At 39.7% G+C, this 20,713-nt stretch overlaps 1 protein-coding gene across 1 annotated transcript in view; it reads left to right on the top strand.

The window, feature by feature from the left end:
* The first annotated feature begins 916 nt into the window (after nt 1–916).
* xylb (xylulokinase homolog (H. influenzae)) overlaps nt 917–20,713 on the top strand; it is a 64,861-nt gene continuing 45,064 nt past the window's right edge. The window contains exons 1-15 of the mRNA XM_036554128.1: nt 917–931; nt 1,238–1,320; nt 1,564–1,633; nt 1,723–1,803; nt 1,896–1,982; nt 3,400–3,528; nt 3,634–3,699; nt 4,028–4,100; nt 5,646–5,764; nt 6,682–6,763; nt 11,416–11,456; nt 11,910–12,025; nt 15,553–15,668; nt 15,935–16,008; nt 16,594–16,690. Coding sequence (XP_036410021.1) covers nt 917–931; nt 1,238–1,320; nt 1,564–1,633; nt 1,723–1,803; nt 1,896–1,982; nt 3,400–3,528; nt 3,634–3,699; nt 4,028–4,100; nt 5,646–5,764; nt 6,682–6,763; nt 11,416–11,456; nt 11,910–12,025; nt 15,553–15,668; nt 15,935–16,008; nt 16,594–16,690 — 1,249 coding nt within the window. The remainder of the gene's footprint in view (nt 932–1,237; nt 1,321–1,563; nt 1,634–1,722; nt 1,804–1,895; nt 1,983–3,399; nt 3,529–3,633; nt 3,700–4,027; nt 4,101–5,645; nt 5,765–6,681; nt 6,764–11,415; nt 11,457–11,909; nt 12,026–15,552; nt 15,669–15,934; nt 16,009–16,593; nt 16,691–20,713) is intronic.

Here is a 20,713-nt window from a genome sequence, read left to right as displayed (position 1 = left end):
TAATTACTTTTGCTTAGAGTGTAATAATCACATAATTCATCATGTGTTAGTGACAAAGGTTGCGCGCTATGCAATATATGAGGCGCATATGGCTATCTTCCAAACAAGCTCCAATAGAAAGGACATGTTAAAGAGGCTATACTGAGTTAGAACAGTGAGCTTGGATCGGCCACTGGAGTTTTGTTATCCACGGGGAGTGGCTGTTCACAGTTTAAACCAAATATAATCTGGCTTTCGCAGCATTACAGAAAAGAAAGGGTGAATGCAACAGAGTAGTAGAGGATGGCCATCATTAGTTTTGAGATTTCAGCAAAACTCCACTTCCTCGAATTGTTTTACTAATGACAGTCATTTCCTTGGGTTTAACGGTACAGAGTAAAGGCAGCTCACTTCTTTGCATCATCACCCTGTTCATAGATTGATTACGTCGCAAAAGTTCAACTGACTACGAAGAATGTATTATATAAGCACCACATGCAATTAAAATACGCTGAAACCTCCGCGTCATTTTTGATACGGTTCCTTTAAATTTTTTCTTTCAAGTAGCACAACACGGGCGCAGAGCTTCGCGTCATCGTGTGGCTGATATTCCATGGCTGCGTTTACCGATTCCTGTTATCTGGGTTTTGATTTCAGTACCCAACAGGTATGGCCAGGTCATTCACATAATTACGCCGTTCTTTTTACAATGTGTTATGGGGCTTGAGTAATATGCGTAGATGTAGTAAACACGGAAGAAACATAAGGATAGAAGCTGCATCTATTTGCTGCAGGGCTGTAAGGGGCTGTCGAGGAAACTTGCTTTAAGTGTTATCTCGACAAGTTCACCCATGTTTTCGTAAATCTTTTAAACAGTTGAAAATACTGTGTTTGCACCTCAACTGGAAGATGTTGTGTTGTGGCATACGCTGTTAATATGGTTATGTTCCACGTAATACCGTAGAACCTCCAGTCAAGTTTACTGAGATTAGCAGCGAACTTCGCGCTTGGCAGAAGGAACTTTGCCAAGTGATGTAACTTTGAATTTTTAGTACCCTAGTTTGTTACTACCCATTTGCAGTGAGTTTAATGTAACCATCGAGATGCTTTAGGTCTGCACCGCTAATCACCGACCCCCTCTATTTATATCCATATGTAGTCTGTGTGTATATGTACTTTAATTGTCAGTGCAGTTTGAATCTCCCCTGTAACACAGAAAAACTTCTCCTCTTAAAAGACATTTTGACCTTCATTTTAGCTGAAGGTGATTGCCGTGGATGAGAATCTCAACGTGGTTCAACAGAGCAATGTGCAGTTTGACAGTGAACTCTCAGAGTACAGGTAATACCATGAAAATCCTTTAACACTTGTATCCCACCTAAATAAATATGACATTTGATGACAATCTGGTCTCTGTTTTGATTGCCCTGTGTACAACATTGAAATAACACTGGTATGTTGTAGATTTAAAAAAAAAGGTGATGGAGTAAAATCTCAAAGGGAATAGTCTGGAAATTGCCTTAGTGCATTCTGTTAGCGATATTATTCCAAAACATTACTGTTTCCCCTTCTGTTCTTGCCCAGCACCCAGGGTGGGGTGCATGTGCACAGTGACAGACTGACAGTCACCTCTCCAGTGCTCATGTGGGTGAAGGTAATGGATTTTCTGAATTTCTGTGTGACACAGCTTTCTTAATGTGTGCCTGGAAATGTAACAGCTCCTGTATATGTCCATTTTTCTAGGCCCTTGACATTATTCTTCAAAAGATGAAAAATGCTGGCTTTGATTTCTCCAAAGTAAAAGCTCTTTCAGGAAGTGGCCAGGTGAGGTGTACTGAGGTCTGAATATACATTCCTGCAAGCAGGCAGATGACCATTTATTGGGTTACTTATTTATTTGTTTGTTTGTTCTGCAGCAACATGGTAGTGTATATTGGAAGAAAGGAGCCAGACAAGTTCTTCAAAACCTTGATGCAGAAATGCATTTGCATGAACTTCTGCAGGTAAGGCCTCTTTTAATGCGGGTTACATTGACGATAACACCATTGCCTCAGCCTCTGCTGTTCATGTTAATGGGAATTCCTGTGCACTTACAAAAGGGCAATCAGATAGTGGTGTTACATGCATTTGTCTGATTGACTAGAGACCTTACTGTGGGTGTTATTGATTGAAGGTGTTGAAGTCAATGTGTTCTCATACAACCTCCACTAATGCTGAGAACTATAAACATTACATACATTTATAATGTTATAGAATGTTAAACAAGTTTTCCATCCTAATATCCATCCTAAAAACCTGTCAGCATTGCTTTTGAAGAACATCTGTGTGAGACTTGGCGGATTACCAATTGATACAGCCTTAAAACTGATGCATAAACAACATAACTATCTCATATTGTTGTGAATTAATGTCTTTCACAGTTGTGCTGCTTATCCTTCTATTAGGACCGTCATTTGTTGTGGTGGAAACCATAGAGTTTGAAGTTCTCTGGAAAATGTAGAGTGACCAAAGTCCATCTTGTTGCCTGCATATTCTGATTGTGTTGCGACATAAAATCTCCAGGATTTAGCGTCCGGTCAGAAGTTAATGCATTACCTTGCGGCAGGAAACTAAATACACTTTACACAGAAGTTAAGGCAATGTAGGCACTGTATGCTCAGTGGCCTCGTGTTTGCTCAATAATTTACTTTCTAAGTCCTGTTGTCTCAGTCATTGAAAGAGCTTATTTCAGAGTCTATGAACAGGAAACAGAGTGCCCAGACTGTGAAAATATACCACAGAGTTTGTTCAGTTAAAGCATGGTGCAATGTTTTGAACCAGACAGCCATTATCAGGTGAGGTAATCATAAAAAATATGTAAGGACCTTTCACAACATAGGCAACTTCCAGTGACATCATAAACGGAAACTATACACAGAGTGAGTCAGTTGTACATATTTACATTCAGGAAAAAATGATAAATCGAGGTGTCATAGAACAATGAGGAAAAAACAAAAGTAACTAATATGACTTTGCTTGTTATATACATAATGTTCAGTATGTCAGCCTTGCTTGATTACTGTGATTATTCCGTAGGTCTTAATGTGTCTAATGAGTACATTCATTTCTTGTAGTATCGAGTCTGTAGTAGTCCGAGTTGGATATTTTTTCAAATATCACAAACAAAAAATTTTATGCAACACACTGCAGGACCTATTGGCTTTAAACTGTTCCATCATATACAGGGCAGTAAAGTAGCACTCATAGTCTTGGTATTGGAAATACATCTTTGTTAGTAGTGTGCGAACTTCTCTTGTGACAGCTTGTTTTAGTGTTTTTAGGCCTTGGTTTCATCTTGGTTTGGACCATATTGATTTAGTGTCGTGTCTCATGTGGTGCTGTATGACAGCGGAACAAAAGAAATGTACCCTGTGTTGACAGGGGAGTTTTGCGGTGTTGGACAGTCCAGTGTGGATGGATTCCAGCACCACAGAACAGTGTCTTAACCTGGAGACCACAGTGGGTGGAGCCCAGAGACTAGCAGACGTTACTGGCTCACGGGCCTATGAGGTGGGAGATGGAGTCCAATTTTGGCTCATAGTTCCACAGTGACATATCTAATTTTGGCTCAAGAAATCTGCATATGAAGGAAATCTTATTTTGTTGTTCTTTCAGCGATTCACTGGGAACCAGATAGCCAAGATTTACAAGACAAGACCAGAGCTGTACCAAGAAACTGAGGTGGTCTTTGCTATTAACTCACTGTTTCTTATTTTCCAATTTACCATTAATTTTATATATTTAGTAACTGGTTATGATGTGTCAAGTGTTTCAATTGATACCATGAATGATAAGTGTCTAGAACAATGCAATATTACAACAGCAAGCAAGTGTCTGTAGAGCAGGGACCCACTGCTGCTGAAAAGCAATCAAGGCACAGTGCACTGTGGAACAATGTACTGTCAACTGCGATGAGCCAGAGCAGAATGTTTGAAGGACTGTCCGGATTGAATTACTTTGTAGAGGGTTGTGTGTGATCAGATGCTGTGCTTTTGATGTTTAATCACAGAGAATCTCATTGGTCAGTAGCTTTGCCTCCTCCCTCTTCCTGGGAAACTATGCTGATGTTGATTATAGTGATGGTAAGCCTGCATTTTCTTGTTTATTTTTTTTTTTTCTGTAAGAACGGAAATTGATTTGAGTCAGTAGACATTAACCATAATAAATGCACAAGTCATTAACTTTTGTACCACTAACACTGTTTATAAGATTGCATGGTGAATATACACCCAGCAAAGTTTTCCAAAGATAGGCACAATAGATTTTGGTTATCACTGCTTATTCAGCAGTTTTCTTACCAGTAAGCTTGATTTTTTTAAAATATTTGACAAAAATGAAACTGTTTACATTAAGCAGCAGATGATTATATTTTCATACAAGTAGGCATTGTTTCATTTGTTTGCTTTGCTGTCAGAAAATTTGCTGTGGATTGTGTCCAACTTTCTTGGCTCAGTATTGCAGGAATAAAATGGCTTGCTGTTCAAGCCCTTTCATCACCCTAGCATGCCCCCAGACTAAAACATAAAACACACTGTGCCATTTGTGACACTGACCCAACTGGCACTCTCATTGCTGTGAACAATAAAATAAGACCTTCAGAGTCAACTATATTTCACTCTCTTCATCTCTGATAAACAGCTAAAGCTGAGTGCTCTGTTCAAGATCTGAAGGACACACAAGAAATAGAGATGGATGGCCTGATAATGCAGCGATGGTCTTATGTATAACCCGTAAACCATACAAAGTTTATAGTAGGTAAGGTAATGTAAACGGCTACCTGTGGAGGATGACTGCCTGTCAGCTTTTGAACTCTTTTAGGATTTTAAGTTGATTGTTGTCAGCAGCACAGTGGCATTCAAAAATGGGGTGAGGCATCTTTGTCCTTTAAGTGCCACAGTCAGTGGCAAGTGCAATTTTTTTCAGTCTCTGAACAGTGGACATTTGAGTACATTGAAGACGTGGTTACCTACATTCATTTAAGATAAGATAAGAGATAAGATAAGATGAGACTTTATTGATCCCGAAGAAAAATATTGTGCCAGAGATTGGTCACAATACAGTATCAAGAAACAATGGAGATAAAAATAAAGTAGGTAAGCATGCAATAAATAAAATACAAGAGGGTAAAAAGAATGTATAAATAAGTAATAATAAATAATAGTAATAGTAAATGCAGAATAAAATATTCAGCAACAGGTAAGGTGAACATTCAGATACCAGTATTGCCCAACCATTAAGTGTTTATACTCAGATATTGCACAGTAAATGTTTTGATTATTTGGTATTTAAGAGCATCATTGCACATCAGTAATGTTAAGATATTGCACACCGGTAGACATTGAATATTTTATTGCACAAGGAAGATGTTGATACGCATATAAATATTGAACATATTGGGGAACAGTTATGGTAGCAAGCACTGTACACTGTCCAATGTTTCAGCTAATGATTTAGCCCAGTCATTGATCTAATGAAGTGATTAAGGATTTGGAGTGGGTGGAATTGTTTCCAGTGGGACTGGTGCCAAGGCTGTTTACCGCCCCACTAGGGCTAGGGTTAGAACTCATTCATCCTAACACTGCTAAAGCTGATTCAGTTACAGGAGTGCCATCTCTTCTTTGCTACAGGGTCGGGGATGAATTTGATGGACATCTTCACAAAACAGTGGTCACAACAATGTCTTAGTGCCACTGCCCCACAGCTGGAGGACAAGCTTGGTACCCCGGTACCATCCACAGCAGTTCTGGTACCTGCAATCTCGTTTACTATAGCTCAGTGTCACTTTACTCACCTGTTTCTATTTTGATTTCAGTTGTATGGAATATATTATTTTGGACTGTCTTACCATAGCAATGATTTATATTCTTAAAGTAAAATGTTTGCAAACAGAAAAATTAAGCGGTTAAGCACAAATTATGTTAAAGACCAGGCTATGACTGGTAGGTTGTACTCGTAGATTTCAGATAAGTTAATCACTATCAAGAATCAATCAGAGTAGGAATGACTTATCTGGAATTCTATGAAGGGTTTAAAGCTTGAGCTACTTGACAAGAATTAGATTAACTTCCATAATCAGTAAACACACAGAAGAAGCCATATATACAACCCAATGCAATGTTCCAAACTCTAGTTACTGTACATCAATTATGTGGTTAATTCTCTGTAAAGCTGTGGCCAAACTGGTCCTGAGGACAACAATAATCTTTAAGCTTTTGTTTCATCCACACATGAGGCAAAATGCCAGGCCTGAAATTACTCTCCAATTTGTCCACTCGCAAGTGCCTCAAATTTATCATCTTTAGGCATACACCTACAGCATTAACAATGAACTACACCACAAATTAATTGATTGTAGCTCTGTCATTACTTATTAATGGGAGATATTTATGGCCTGCGAGATGGCGTGTTGATCAGAGAGATGTAGTGCCTGCTCTTGCTGTGTTTATTCACCCGAAACCACTGAATTTCACCTGCTGTTTACTGGGCCTCATATGTCAGCAGAATGTCCAATTAAATGTAATTACCATCTGAACATAAAACAATCTTATGGTGTATGCCCCATGCCATTGATCTTCAGCAGTGTCAACTGCATAAGCACCTTTTCAATTAATGGGAAACAAATGGATATTGGGCGCTTATTATCTTCCATTTTATCCTCTGCAGGGTCCGATCTCCACCTACTTTGTCAGCCGCTATGGGTTCCCGGCAGATTGCAAAGTGGTGGCATTCACAGGGGATAACCCAGGTAAGATCCTAATCAGGCTGTTGTCCCCAAATGGCCTCATCCAAGAGGTTTCAGGAACATAGCTCTTTCTGGCCACTAGGTGGCACTGAGGTTACGTGCTGTATTGTTCTCCTGGCACACCTCGTTTTGAAGTCTTCAGCGAGCACAGTGGTCAAATATTAACTTTCCATGAGGGTGCCCTGTATATGAAACAGATGGCCTGAAGCCAAACTATTTTCTCAGTACCCAGGAGACAACAGACCCCATTGTTGTGAGCGTAAGTAGAACATTTTAATTAAAAAAACACGATTTGTCAGCTGAACATAAATGACCCTGACCCCATCATGCACTGTTGCTGCTCAGCAGTGTCAGTTACATGAAAGCACCTATATGATCGATAAAAAGGAGGAAACACTTAGATCAGGGAGTGTCAAATGCAGTTCTTGGAGAGCTGCAGTGTCTGCTGGATTTTATTTCAGACAGTTCCCCAGGGGACTGATCAGTCTAATTATATAATTAGCTTGATACGTTTAATGTCCATCCAGGGTAAAATGCTGGAACGGAAGTACTAGACAAAGCATAAATGGTATATATTAAGGGACACAATAAAAGGGTTTTTGCTTAAAAAGAAAAATCCATTAAATCGGCAAAAATGTAATGCAGTGGGTTGCTTGTTTTAAAGTAGTAGTTGAAGCAAATACAGCACCAGAAAAAAATAAAGTGCTATAGGAAATGAATGCCTGACATAAGCCTGTGGATGACCATAGGAAAGCAGCTTCTGTGGATTATCAGTGGTAGATAACTCCTGCAGATGATCAGGGTGGTGGGTAACTGCTGTAGATGATGAGCGGATCAGTAGTAGGTACCTGCTGCTGGTAATCACTGCATGAGTGTTAGGCAGCTCCAGTGCTTGATCAGAGGATGAGTGGCAGGTAGCTCCTGCAGATGATCAGTGGACAAGTGGCAGGTAGCTCCAGCAGATGATCAGTGGATGAGTGGTAGGCAGCGGCTGTGGATGATTATTGGCAGGTAACTGCTGCAGTTACACAGTTGGGTCAACCGTTGACATTAAGTAGTGAATAAGACCATTTTTGTGCTAAAGGCAAACATAGGTGCCAGAGGGGTTGTGCTGTTTTTGATATGGAATGCAAGGGCAGCAAAGTGATTTCTAATACCTCATAACCTCATAACATGTCCACTGAGATGAGAAATTGACTTCTTGATATTGTGGACTCTTTGAGGTGTGGTCGCATTTGCATTGCATTGAAATATATTTTGAGCTCTTATCTTTCCTTGCATTCGCAAACATCTGCCAAAACGTGGTTACTTGTTAACGCTAAGTAGAAGCATTGTAGATGTGTAAGTAGACATAAATTATTGATTTACAACACAACCACAAATGTATTTCAGGCAAGACATGTATCCGCCTCAGCGCTTCTTCTCTGACAGTTTGAGCTGCATGCTGTGATGCACAAGAGGCACCTCCCACCCTCTGCCCTTCACAGCTTTCCTACTGCATTACCTGAGGCAATATGGGGGCAGGAGAGGGCAAAAACAGTTTGGTCACTTCATACTGCTGATTGACAGTAAGCGGGAAGATATCATTCCATTCAAAGACAAGAATACAATTCCCAGTAAGCAGCATACTTTGACCTTGTTTTCTGTGGGAAAAGAAATACACTGAGAAACACACAGTAGGAAGAGTGCTAATACCATTGTGCATTGAACACTTTCATGGAAATTACACATATATGTGTGCACGCTGTTCCACGCCCCAGTGAATAGATGCTACTCTTGAATGCTATTCTGCGGTTTGCGTCATCTTCTTGTTCTGCTCTTCTCCGTGTCCTGACATCCCTGAACTGTCATGCAGCCATATTTGTTCTGTACTTTTTATGTGGAAGTATAAATATAAAATTACTAAACAGCATTCATATGTGAGGAATATTTGATTTAATTCAACATTTAGCCATTTTTGTGAAAAATCTCATTTCTGTCATGTGTTTGGGAATATCACCCCCGTGTTATAACATTATGTCTGTGGGAGAACAGGGATCAGTTTACTTCTCATTTCTGACAGTGTTAGCAGAAATATATTTTGTCATGAAAAATAGGTCTGGCCTGTCATTTAATTTTTTATAGGATACCTGAATGGGTAGCAATTTAGCCACTGCTATTCTCTGTATTTCATTGAAGAGAAATAATAGTAACTAACTGGATTTTTGTAATGCATTTCAGAGTCATAGCATGTAATTTAAGAGTGTGCAGTCTAGAAGTACTCCCAAGTCCGTTACAACGGTTGAAGAAGGATTTGTATAGCTGGCAATGAGCTGGATACAATCACCAGCTTTGCTTAAGAAATGTGTCGAGCCCACCAATAAGACCTCAGTTTTATTGATGCTTAGCTGGAGAAAGAAAAAATTGGCTCATCTAGCTTTTGATGTAAGAAAGACAGGATGACAGAGCAGCAGCGGCACAGGTGGTGTCTGGGGGGCTTTGGATGTAAAGCTGCCTGTCTTCTGCATAGCAGTGATATTTCAGACAATGCTTCCTGAAAATGTGACTGAGAGAGAGCAGAGAGAGGGAGAATAAAATTAGACAAAGACCCAATCCCTGCAGGACACCAGAGAGCTGACTTGAAACCTTTTATAAAAACAAATTGTTCCCTGTTTGACAGGTAGGAATAAAACTGCTGCAAATCAGAGCCCAGAATACCATCTGTATGCTTCAGACAGGAGAGTAGAGTGTTGTGACTGGTATCAAAGGCTAGGTAAAGGTAAAACAGCAGCAGAATATAGTCAGGGAGACCATGTCAGTAGTGATTGGGATGTCATGGACTAATTTTACAGTCAGATTCCTGGTGACCATGTTGCTGCTAAAATAAGGGTACTTTCATACCTTTACAGGACCAGAACAAGATTCTCTTGTCTCCATTTTTTATATGGTACGGCACTACAAGGTCATGTGCAGCCAGGTTCTAGTCTACACCTGAGGTGTGGACCTAGCATTTTAGCATGTTCTGCTCATCTGGGCCAAAGTATCTAACAATGCATAACGCCTAGCTAGAAGGCACTATCTTGTTCATATATCATGGATAGTTTATGTTAGAAAATAAACATTTAGTTCTCATGCTGTATTCCATATTCACATGTAATCACATGCAGCCTTTTTTGTTGTGCTCTGTCCAGGACAGTCATTGGAAAAGCACAAGCATCCGGATTTATTTGTGTTATAAGCTTGTGAGTAAATGCACAAATCTGTCAAATGACATCATGCATTTATTCATAGGTCTTAAAGGTCTTCTAAGTCAGGATTCGTGGCACTGAAAAGACAAACTCAAAATATTTAGGGATAAGCAGCTGTTAGTAGTAGGTGTAGTAGGGTAGTACTAGATGGCAGTTGATCAACTTAATTGAGTCACATTATAACAGGGCACACACATGTATAGTTCATGGAGGTCAGTAGATGTGGCTAATTGAGCTAGTGGAAATAACCCAACTTAAATTGGCTGCGGTTTGATTTTGCTCCTTGCTCACAACATGCACTTCACTGGAACCTTGTGACCAATCACAGAGGACAGACTAGATTAGTAAAAGAATAGTGTGCATTGTATGCAAACAGAAAAGGAACAAAGCCACCCCGTTCCCATATTGTTTTTTTTGTTGCATGTCTTCTCGATGATTCATCTTGTAATATTCATAGGCAATGTTTCTGTGCAGACTAAATGAACAGTTGATACTTCTGCTGTTGTTTCCACCTGGTATTCAGTTGTATCATTGATTCCAGCCTGCATTTTCCCATATTGCACCACATGTACAGTGCTTGCAGATCTGCTCACATCGCCCCTGTGTATGACTTTGCATTTTGACCATGAAAATGGAAACCTGAGTTTACATGCAGTAGTTTGTCATGGATAAAAATATGCTTGAATAAATATTTCAACATATATTCAGTGATATCCACTCAATGACCTTTTCCACCAGAAACAGCCTGATGTGGCATTTAAGGTTTTACGGCATTTTATTATTACAAAGTGACTGCTGTAGTTTTTTTTCAACAGCATAGAGTTAAACATTAATGTAAATTTCTGAACATTTCTTGAAAGACACTTTATTCCCGGTGGAATGTAGGGATTAAAATTCTGACAGTGAAACTTTTTCTTGAGACTGATTTCCTTTCAGAAGTCACTCTCTCTGTGTGGCACCACATTAAAAGATAGATTGAACTTTTTTTCTGCCAAATCAGCAGGAAGGCTTATTGACAGGAATAATTAAATCTTTTCCAAGAACCTCCAAATTAAAACCCAAATGTGTCTTGCAACTTGAAAATTCTATCTTTGCCTTGTTAGAAATACTATACAGTAAAGAGTGTGTGCCCAATATCTTATTAATTTTTAATCTATGCATGCAAATCTGTCAGTGGTCATTGGCTTTTGGAGGATCATTAGATTTTGGATTATTAGCCTCACCTTATGAAGTAAATTGGCAGATCAATGGCATAATAGATTCCTTCGATCTTCCCAAGGATTTTCTTCAACCTCACTAAATTTTAAGGAGGATTAAACTACGTGGAGACGGGCCAAGCCTGAATTATATTTTTTTCATTTTTTTCCTTATTGTTGCTCTTTTATCAGCAGGGTTTTGCAATAAATCCTGTTCAATTTTATATCACAGGATCTCTAGCAGGAATGAGACTTCAGGAAGGAGACATAGCAGTAAGTAATTTCAGTATACTTGCTAAAGGCCTAGCTGTATGTGGGGGAAAAAACATGGGTTGGGGGTGGGGGACTGCAGCTGTTAACATAAAAAAACATTATACCAATAAATCTCTCCAATAAAAATTGCAACATATGTGAGAGATGTAAGGTCTGTGAGCACATCTTTTGTCAAGCTGCTGCACCGAAGAGCTGACTTCGCTGTAATTCTGACTGTTGCATACCCATGTTGTTGTTGGCAGCCATACTGGCCTTTAACTCAGAGATTAATAGAGTAATACAGAATATGAATTTAAAAAGTGATAATTGTCTGCAGGTTAACTACTTGTTCACACCAGTGTATAGTAGTATTTCAACGTGAGATAGATTAGCTAGTTGTTAGCTAAATTGTGAAATGTTTTAACTTCAGTGTTCATAAGAATCTTATTCAGTTTGTTTCTTTTAAAATGACAGGTGAGTCTTGGCACCAGTGACACAGTTTTCCTCTGGATCAAGGACCCCAAACCCACTGTGGAAGGACACATCTTCTGCAATCCTGTTGACTGCCAGGCCTACATGGCTTTAATATGGTAAACTCCCATTAAACTCCCATGTTCAGAGTGCCGTCACTACGGTTGAGTATGCGCTCTGACTGCCATACCAACGAGCCTGGCTCTTTGGCGTCGCGGTCAAAGTCGCATGGTTGGTACCCTGTAGACCCGGGTTCAAGGCCGGGTGGGGTGACTGCTCTCGCCCTTTGCTACATTCACAATGGTACACTACGATTCAAAGTAAAGCCTACGTCTTTGGTGCATCTGAAAAATAGTGATTCAATGACTTACATGACTAACGTGTGGCACAAATCTGACTTTTTGCAGTTACTGCATGGGCCACAATTCCCATTTCCCAATCATCCAAACCATGGCTGCTTTCTTAAACAATTATTAGTTATTTAACTTGTATTACTACTACCATAGTCACTAGTCACTAGATTGCAGAATGCAAAACACATTGCAATTCTATGCTATATTATACTATACGTAAAATTAACAAAACAAAAAACAACTCTAGACAATGATGATGATTATGATGGTTTGATGGTAGCAATTTGTATTCACTATTCAGGACATAGTTGGGGTCAGAGACAATGTTGTTAGCTGGCCTTAATATGTTACTATTTTAGGCAAGCACACCAATTTCTCAGTATTACAGTTTAACAAGAATAAAACAATGATTTGAACTCCACTCTCCAGATAAACTGTTTTCGTGTACCAGCTTTTCGCAGTTTCCTGAATTCACGATGCATGCACAAGGCACTTGGAGGTTAAGTGACAGAGTCAGTATTCACCAAAAGGTATGATTGGTTGTCTAACAGGCATGTGAACTTGAGCCATGATCACGTTATCATTTCTTATCATCGAAGGACAAGCTCTGAAACTAGACGTGAAGCTGGGTTTCTGGCTGGGGCTAAATTGTCATCATAATGTTGTTATCCTCCTATCCGAGTCAGATTCAGAGTCAGTAAGCATCTCATTGACTTCAGCTGAAATCAGTTTTTCTCATGGATTTCAGCCCAGCTTCTATGGGCTGACTTGACCTAAATAAGAGTGGATTTTAAGATAGTTGGTGCTGTTTAATCAAATATCAAAACAACAGCTGTAAGTGCATGCAAAAGTCAAAATAACAGCTGTAAGTACATGCAAAGCTGCTTTATACATGTATTTTAATTATGTAACAAGAAAAAATGGAATATAAAAAAAGAATTTTTAAAATTAATTTTCAGAGGAGGCTTGGTTTCCTTTGCCTTCTCTAAGCAGCAGTTATGACAAGCATACACTGGGCCATTTGTGCTTATTAGGCTAATTTAAGTATATAAATGCTTGATATGTCCAAATCTGTGGTGGAGGGTGAGCTGGAAACAGGGGAAGCCTGAACACTACCTTTAAATCTATCATTACTTTCAACCTGTTCCCCTTTATCCTCCTTGATTAACAATAAAACAAATAATTCACAGAATAATCAACACCAATCGTGTAATTAGAATAAATGATTATGCTCATGAAACACCACAGATTGTCTGTGGTTTGTGTGCTTGTGAAAGCTACAACGTGAGATTGTTTAATTAACAAGGATGGCATTTATTGATTTAATTTCATTAAATGCTCATGACACATCACAGCTTTTGTGAGGTCTGTGTTCTAAACGTTATTGTTCATTGCACTCAACCTTACCTAAAAGTTTATTCTCAGTGATTTAAATCGATTTAACTAAATTTAGCTCTGTTTTGTAATTTGAATTTTGTAACACAAGAAAGCTATAATGTGAAACATTTAAGAGAAGGCTTTGGGATTACTTGCCACTTAATTATTCAAATTGCCATCTGTAAGGAAAAATAAGGCACAATTCTGATCTTCATGGAAAAGTCTTCTTTATTTACAGGAACAGCAGTTGTCAGACATACGTGAAACGCGCTCTGGGTTCAGCGGAGTCAAATTGAACCCCGAGAACTCAGTGAAAGCATTCTTTATACTGATACAGAGCTTTGATCAGGATCGACAATAATTAGCGTACAGGTGGTGAAATACAGGAGGTCTGGTAATTAGATTATCTTCCCTAGCAAGAACAGTTATTAATCACCTTTCACCGGTTTCTTTACAAGTATCAATTGCTGCAATGGCTAGCTGCGACCAAAGTGACAATTGAAGTCTGTGAGCAGAACTGTGGTTACAATAAAGCCATCTAGATAAATGAATACAAGTATACGAGGATCTGTGCTATCTTATGCTGCACTGAGTTAATGGTGTTGATTATTCTGTGAGTTATTTGTTTTATTGTTAATCAAGGAGGATAAAGGGGAACAAGTTGAAAGTACTGATAGATTTAAAGTTAGTGTTCGGGCTTCCCCTGTTTCCAGCTCATGCGCCGCCACTGGTCCAAATACCGTTGTTCACTGTGTTCTGTTAAAGGCCACCCTGTGTGCCTTTAAATCTAGGAACACACCGCTATAGCTCATACAGACAAAAGCTGTGACTCACTCAGACACAATGGGAAGGAGACCGTTGGAGAACAGCGTGTGAACACTGCCCATGCAAAAGACGTTTGAACTGTCGCCACTTTGAAAGCAGTGGGGAGGAATCTTGAGGGATATATATATATATATATATATATATGATGTGTGCGTGATCACTTTCCAGTCCTGGGGAAAATGGCTAGTTTTTAAAACCGTGAGTCATGCCACTCATAAGCAGACTTTGTTGTTCTCATTACATAGTAACCTTTACTTTCATCTAAAACATAAGGGGATACATGGCAAGCCTACACAACAGAAACGGTGTCCTTCTTCAAAGGTCAGTTGCAAAACAGCCAGCTCTTGCAATTGCAGATATATTATAGCAGACCTTTTTAGCTCGCAGGCATAGTTTGACCCTTAATTCAAGACTATCATATATTCCTGACCAATTAGTAGTATGTTGCAGTAGGAGGGATCTGGCCTCATAATACAAACGTTGCCCATTTGTGCCAGGTGGGCCATTGCTTGTGTACGCTTGGGATAGATTCTTAGCCTACATTGCCTCAGTAAATATCTAACTGTATAAAATGGATACTGTAAAAATCGTTTAGGGTAAGTTACTCTGGATGACAGCAACTGCTGAGCAACCGTAATGTAATGTTATGCAATGTAATCGTCTGCGTAATCACTGGCTGGGAGCCTTTGATTGGCTGTTTTTAGTTCAGGTTGTCCCAGGCAGATGAAACCTGCATGCTGTGAGCTGATTTTTTTCCCCTCTACTTTTCAGTTGTGAAATTGATTGTTTGCACAATTTATTATTTACTCCCCATTAGATCAGGTTCCTATACATTTTATTTGCAGTAATACATTTTAAGTCGAATAACAAAGTTATGAAGTCCCCTAGGCACACCTTCTGTTGACTTTGGTCTCTGTGCACAGTAGCAACTAAAGGATTAATGATTTTACTCAGAAAATAAATCCAATCTGAAAGGGCACAATAGCCCTAACTGAATAACGCTAGGGAATAGATTGACTGGAGTGCAGGCTGAGATATCAAAGCCTGTCTAAAGGAGGCACCAATAAATGTGCACTGTGTTGCTTTCCCAGCTTCAAAAATGGCTCTCTAACCAGAGAGAGAATCCGGAACGAGTGTGCGGCGGGGTCATGGGAGGTTTTTTCCAAGGCCCTAAGGTCTGTTCCCATGGGAAACAATGGAAATATAGGTGAGTTGTGTTTAGTTTGAATGGCTGTACTTTGAAGGCACATGGAATCAATTAAAAAAATCTCATCCTAATTATCAGAGTGGAAAACGTGGTGCTGTTTTTTTTGGTAAATTGCGCTGTTGTCTTGTAATAAACCACATATTTTCATGTTGGAATTTTCTGGTGCAGTGCAGATGCATTGTACCAAAAGGTATCTTCTGTGCGAACGTCGTGACACTCTGGTTGGCTTTAATCAGCCATGGTGATACAAGTGTTTTCTCTCCCAGGGATCTATTTTGATGCAATGGAGATCACACCGCCGACAGCTGGGGTTCACAGATTTAATGAGGAGAACAGTAAGGTGGGCACAAGGTCCCCGTTGTGTACACAGAGGTCTGTAAAGAGCAGAAGGCGTTGCACAGCACTTATTTATAAGGTCATTAAACAAATAAAATCCTGATTTCATTGCAAAAAAAAAATCATTTACAACATACAGTTGAGGTGAGAAAAGCACCTTTGCTTTGGCAGAAAAGCAATGCAGTTTAAACAAATTCAGGTTTGATCTCATTACTCTCTAGTTTTGCATTTTCAAAATGAAAAAGATGCATTGACACATTTTGAACAAAAGAGTATAGGTATAGTTTTTAAGAACTTAAAATGCTTTTTTTAAGGCAATGATCTGATCGATGAATGTAACTGACAACCAGAGAAAAATAAAGGGGTGTTACCCATTATGTGAAGAAAATACTCTCATCCATGCAGCCATATACTGAGAGCTTGAAAGGTTGAAGGATGTTGTGTGAGGGTTTGAACTAACCGAGAGATTGGAGGTCACACAAGGCTGCAGCACTGAATTGTGGGAAATGTTTCCAAAGTCAAAGAGGGCTCTGTGGTAGCAGGATTCACCCCTCTCATGTTACCTAAGCCTCCTTTGTGTTTTGCGCAGGTAGCAGGATTTTCGGAGGAGGTGGAAATCCGAGCCTTAGTGGAGGGACAGTTCCTGGCAAAGAGGGTCCATGCTGAAAAGCTAGGCTATAAAATCAGTGAGTGTTCTCTCTTTTTCTCTTTCGTCCTCCTCTCTGTCCCCTTTAAATGTTTCTGTGACATGCTCATATCTGCACTGGTTTGGTTACTGCATTGTGGTTTTAGCCATTCAGGGTTTCATTTCTGTGGGTTTTTGGCAGTGATTTAGTGCAAAAACACAAGATAATGGATGACTATGTGTGAAACAGCCCTACATAAATATGCATTCATTATGCAAATGAATGCCATAATGATGAAAATACATGTAAAATTAACCAGAAAGCATAGAATGTCGTGGTTGTTTACAGGAATGAGCACACAGGCCTGCGCTGCCTGGAATGCCTCATGTCGCCGTTTAATGGATGCCTTATTCCATCCTGGTCTGTCATCAGACAAGTCCAGTTTCCCTGTAATGCATCACCTTATCACCATGCCATCGTCCAAATCAAATCAGTTTCAGAATGATGCAAAAGATGCAATAGTTGCTCCCCACTTTTTGCTGCTCCCAGATTCCAACAAAATCCCATACACCAGCTTTTACAGTAATTCTCAGAACATCAGGAGCACTGTGCGTTACCAGTCTTGCTGTGGGAAGACTGTGCACTCAGTGTCCCTGATCTTAGCCAGCTCAGGTATTGTGAAAACAGTAATGTACACCAGATGCAGGAGCCCTGTCACTCCGTAGTGGGGACAGTGTGTACAGAAGACAGAGCCATGGGATTTTGAGCATACTTTGATGTGCCTGCCTGTGAAGGTTCAAGCAAGCAATGCAGGTGTTCTAGATCTGTGGTGGACATTGAAAGCAAAGAGTGTAACATTTTTTGAAACAATGGCATCATTGCTATTGTGAACAAATTAATTTTTCAATAATGAGGAAGAATGTTTTAGCCATTTATCAAAATGTTCTGCAAAAACTGTATTAGCAGTATGCAAACCCATTGATGTCAGTCAAGAAACATGATTTACAAATGTGAATGTCCTTATGTGTGCATACATCTATACCCACATGTATACACACACACACGCACATTCACATTTATTCATTTGACACCTTTGAAAAAAAGGGCAGTAGAGTTAGGCATGCTGCTGTATGGATACTAAATAATTATTCTTTTAATACTAGTAATAGAGCACTTTTGTGGGAAACATTGCCAAAACAAGTGCTGTCACATAGCACACAAATGTCTATCCACAACTATCATAAAACTGTTGCCATTTTTAGTCACCAAGCTTACACTGCCACACCACAGAATTTTGACCACCACGCTCTTTCCTGCAGTAAGGGCTTACACTGCCACCAGGCCTCTAATGTACTCTGAATAGGTGGGTTTTTAGTCTATGCCAGAAAATGGGCGACACAGCTGTCCTGACTGCTGTGAGGAGTTTATTCTACCATTTGAGTGCCGGAGTAGATAAAGGGGTATGATCAAGATCAGGAACCCTGCCAGGAAGGGACAAGTCAACCAGAGGCAGAGGAACAGAGGGGTCAGGGAGGAGTATAGCATTTGACAATAGATTTTATGAGGGTGCAGTTCTTGTTACGGCTCGCTAGTTTAGAACCAGAGTTGAATTTTATCTGAGCCGTGACTGATAGCCAGTGTGATTCAATTCAATTCAATTCATTTTTATTTGTATAGCGCTTTTTACAACACAAGTTGTCACAAAGCAGCTTTACATTGTTCCCAGGCCTGAGACCCCCTGAGAGCAAGCCTAAGGCAACAGTGGCAAGGAAAAACTCCCTATCAGGAAGAAACCTTGAGCAGAACCGGGCTCATGGGGGGGCCCATCTGCTTCTGGCCGGCACTGGGCAGATAGAGTTAGACGATGTGATGAAGAGAGGTGTCATGTGACAGCATTTTGGTTGGCTGTAAATCGTTCTAACAGATGTTTTCTGAGTCAGCTGGAGGGGCCTGGTGCTTGCACGGAGGGCATCAGGAAGAGAATTGCAGTAGTCCTTTTAATAGAGTAAGAGGGCCTGTACAAAGAGATGTCTTGAGCAGGTAGTAGACAGATTGTTGAGAGTTTTACAGAGAAGGGATCTGCCACTCCAGATCACTGTTGCTGTGTTGTGTTTGATGAACAGGTTAATATTGATCATCACACACAGGCCGCTGGCACCCTGGGATGCTGACACAGTCATGCTGTCAATAGGGAGGGAAAGGCAGAAGTGAGGGCTCAGCTGTAGAGCAGTTCATTTTGGAGAGATTGGGCTTCAGATGTTTGTTAATCATTCAATTTGATCTACCATTGAGGTATGCCTTAATGCATAAGGCAAACCGCTTGTATAGCAATGGTAGGGGAAGCCATGGGAGGAAATGAGTGAACCCAGAGATCATGAGAGAACCCAGAGGACTCATCTGGAAAGGCTATGAGCTTTTGACAGAGCTACCAGAGACCATGCTACCTGGCAGGTAAGCTCTCTCACACACACACACACACACACACACACACATACAATATTTTATCTGCAGAAACATTAACAATTTATGTACTCTTTCATAGTAAGTTCTGTCTGCAAATTAAACACAACTTTTGACAACCATTCTCCAAACTCCTAGAATGTTCTAGACTAGATTTTGCAATAACAATGGATTCAATGAATGCAGCAAAATAACAGCAATAGATATGAATGATAAATATATGATTAAAAAACACATGCTGCAGTGGGTCACCTTTCCAGGGTATGTCAAGAAGAATTAGAGAGAGACAACAATGCTGATTGCTAAAGCATAAACCTCTAAAACAATCCATCAACTATTTTGGTCACCCAGTAAACAAAAAGGACAATAACATAGAAAACAGAGCATAAAACATGTGAACGCTGTGAACTTTAAACTCTTAAAATAAGTGTTATATTTTCAGATATTGTCTTGGTCCAAAAATGGTGAAACAAGATTGTGTAGCTAAATCTGACTTGACACCACTGCTAGGACAACTTTTGTGTGTGTTGAATGTGAATAGAAATATGGAGGCCAGTGTCAGAATTCATATACAGTCAAACTGTATCTGTGACTGAAATTAAGTGTTGTGTAGGTTAACTGTGACGGTGCCATGTGCATGCACCATTTACCCCAATTCAATAAAAAAATAATAATGTAAAGAATATCTATATTGTTATGACCCTAAGTCATAAGAGTGTTTCGCGTGTGGGGCGTAACAATATATAACATCAATATGTATGACATCATATATAGTATCTATAAATAATATCCTAAAGTAATTTTCAGCAGGGGTCACAATAAGCCTGATTGTAAATTACTAATAAATGGCCAAATTGTGCAGAATGCATATGGATCGACATGCAATTCAAATGATGCTTGAGACTGACATGGAGGAGGAGGGGCAGGCTGAATTCCATAGCAGCATGTTTTACAAAATGCCAGTCTCACCTGCGTTGTGACTGTTCCCAGTAGAGTGGACATGGATAACAAACTGGTTCTCAGAACAATACAGGCAAACAAAAGGAAAAGGGATTCTAGGTGACAGGTGACTACAATGGATCATTTTGTTAATGTCAAGCTAATGTTAGACCGATTGCTCTTCTTAAGTAATGTGGCTATTGTGGGTGGCTTGCTGAGTGAAACTTGATTGTTGCTGCTGCTTTAAGGTTATGCGACTTAACAAAATATTTCAGTGTCCCATTGTTGGTGAATTAAGAGAGTAACTAGCTAAATGGTAGATTTTGTGTAGTAGTTAGGGTATTTGCAGCAACTATCTTGGCATGTGTTAGAATAGTAGCCACCTAGGTATTACTCTGCTTTTTGAGAACTTCCCTCTATACAGTATGGCACAGTGGTGAGGGGCAGGGCTTGTAACCGAAGGGTTGCTGGTTCAATTTTCTGCTGGGGTACTGCTGTTGTAACCTTGGGCAAGGAACATAACCCACAATTGCCTCAGTAAAATGTGCAGCTGTATAAGTGGTTGAAAGATCTCTCTGGGAAAGAACATCTGCTAAATGACAGTAACGTAATGTACTAAAGCATTCTCTAGCTAAAAATAAACAGGTTTACAATAAAATGAATGGGATTTACATTATGTGTAAT

This window comes from Megalops cyprinoides, chromosome 2 (assembly GCF_013368585.1).
Source record: "Megalops cyprinoides isolate fMegCyp1 chromosome 2, fMegCyp1.pri, whole genome shotgun sequence".
Classification (NCBI taxonomy): Eukaryota; Metazoa; Chordata; class Actinopteri; order Elopiformes; family Megalopidae; genus Megalops; species Megalops cyprinoides.
This window is presented reverse-complemented; position numbering and strand designations above follow the sequence as displayed.